The sequence below is a fragment of the Aphanomyces invadans genome, assembly GCF_000520115.1.
Source record: "Aphanomyces invadans strain NJM9701 unplaced genomic scaffold supercont1.430, whole genome shotgun sequence".
NCBI classification, from domain to species: domain Eukaryota; phylum Oomycota; class Saprolegniomycetes; order Saprolegniales; family Verrucalvaceae; genus Aphanomyces; species Aphanomyces invadans.
Window position 1 is genome coordinate 1 of NW_008580575.1, and position 1,377 is coordinate 1,377.

The 1,377-nt window shown below is 49.3% G+C and overlaps 1 protein-coding gene across 1 annotated transcript; it reads right to left on the minus strand.

Moving 5' to 3' along the window:
- Positions 1-1,008: 1,008 nt before the first annotated feature.
- On the minus strand, positions 1,009-1,371 carry H310_15393 (hypothetical protein; the record flags this gene model as incomplete). Its single annotated transcript, XM_008883368.1, has 1 exon — positions 1,009-1,371. A coding segment is annotated over one exon (363 nt), but the record flags the coding sequence as incomplete, so codon positions are not given.
- Positions 1,372-1,377: the final 6 nt, after the last annotated feature.

Genomic DNA, 1,377 nt, shown 5'->3' on the forward strand with positions numbered 1-1,377 from the left:
GCCGCCAGTACACAGCTAACCATTCCTAATGTGACATTTACCTTGGACACGTTCTCCGACAACGATTGCCTTTCCAAGTTTCGTTTCTCCAAATCCACGCTGCTCCTCCTGGTCACCTATCTACGGATCCCGACTCGCATTGTCACACCAGAAAGAACTGCCTGCACTGGAGTGGAAGCACTTTGCATTCTCTTGCGCCGTTTTGCCGTCCCAGATCGATGGTCCGACCTCATCACAATGTTCGGTCGGTCACGCAGTGGTCTCTGCAACATTTTCCTATTCGTGCTGGATCACATTTACTCTCACTTCGCCGAAATCGTGTATTTGGACCGCGATCGTCTCTCCAACAAGTTGGCGGGGTTCAGCCAAGCCATTGTCGCCAAGGGAGCAGAAGTAGAGAACGTTTGGGCTTTCATTGATGGGACCGTGCGCGAATGCTGTCGGCCGGATGGCAATGAAAGACAACGAACTGTATTCAACGGGCATAAACGACGCCACGCCATGAAATACCAAACGCTCGTTACGCCTGATGGAATGATCGCCCATGCATTTGGACCCATCGAAGGTCGACGCCATGACCTTACGATATTGCGCCAATCGAAGTTGGAAAACGCTATTGCCAGTGATGATCGTTTTAGAGGATACGTGGTCTACGGAGACCCTGCCTACGGCTATTCAAATCAGTTGGCCTCTCCATTTGGTGGTGCGCGTTTAACGACAGCTCAACAACAGGTAAACAAGAGCATGAGTCGGGTGCGAATAAGTGTGGAGTGGTCGTTTGGGCAGGTGCTACAGTACTGGCCCATTGTTGATTTCAAAAAAAAGATGCGCGTCGGGAACAGCCCAATTTCCAAGATGTACAAGGTCGCAGTTTTGTTGACAAACTGCATCACATGTGATCGAGGGCGCAATACCAATAGCGTGTACTTCGGTTTAACACCACCAACATTAGAAGAATATTTGAATGTTAACATGGAATAAATTTGTGATCCAAAAATGTTTATGAAGTTACTTGGCCTTTTCAGCAACTACTTGGATCAACTTTCCCATTTCAATCAACAATCGTTCGAGTTGCTCATTGCGCTTAGCGCTCTCGGACATTTGCGCCAATCGAATTCGTTGTTCTTCCTTGTCAAACTCAAGACGCTCCATCCTATAAGCATGGTCGTCAGAGTGTCTTTGCTTTTCAAAGTCGAGGAGTTCCAAGAGGCCGGCGTCGGCCTCTTCTTTTTTTGTGACACTGCTGGATGTTCGTTGGCGCTTGGCCACCCGCTGCTCAGCCTCGAGACATAACTGCGACCCTGTTGATTCCAGCGAGTCGCGCCGCTGTTGTTCCTTCTCCTTCTTGGCTTTCTTCTCGTCTTCTCTCGCCTCACG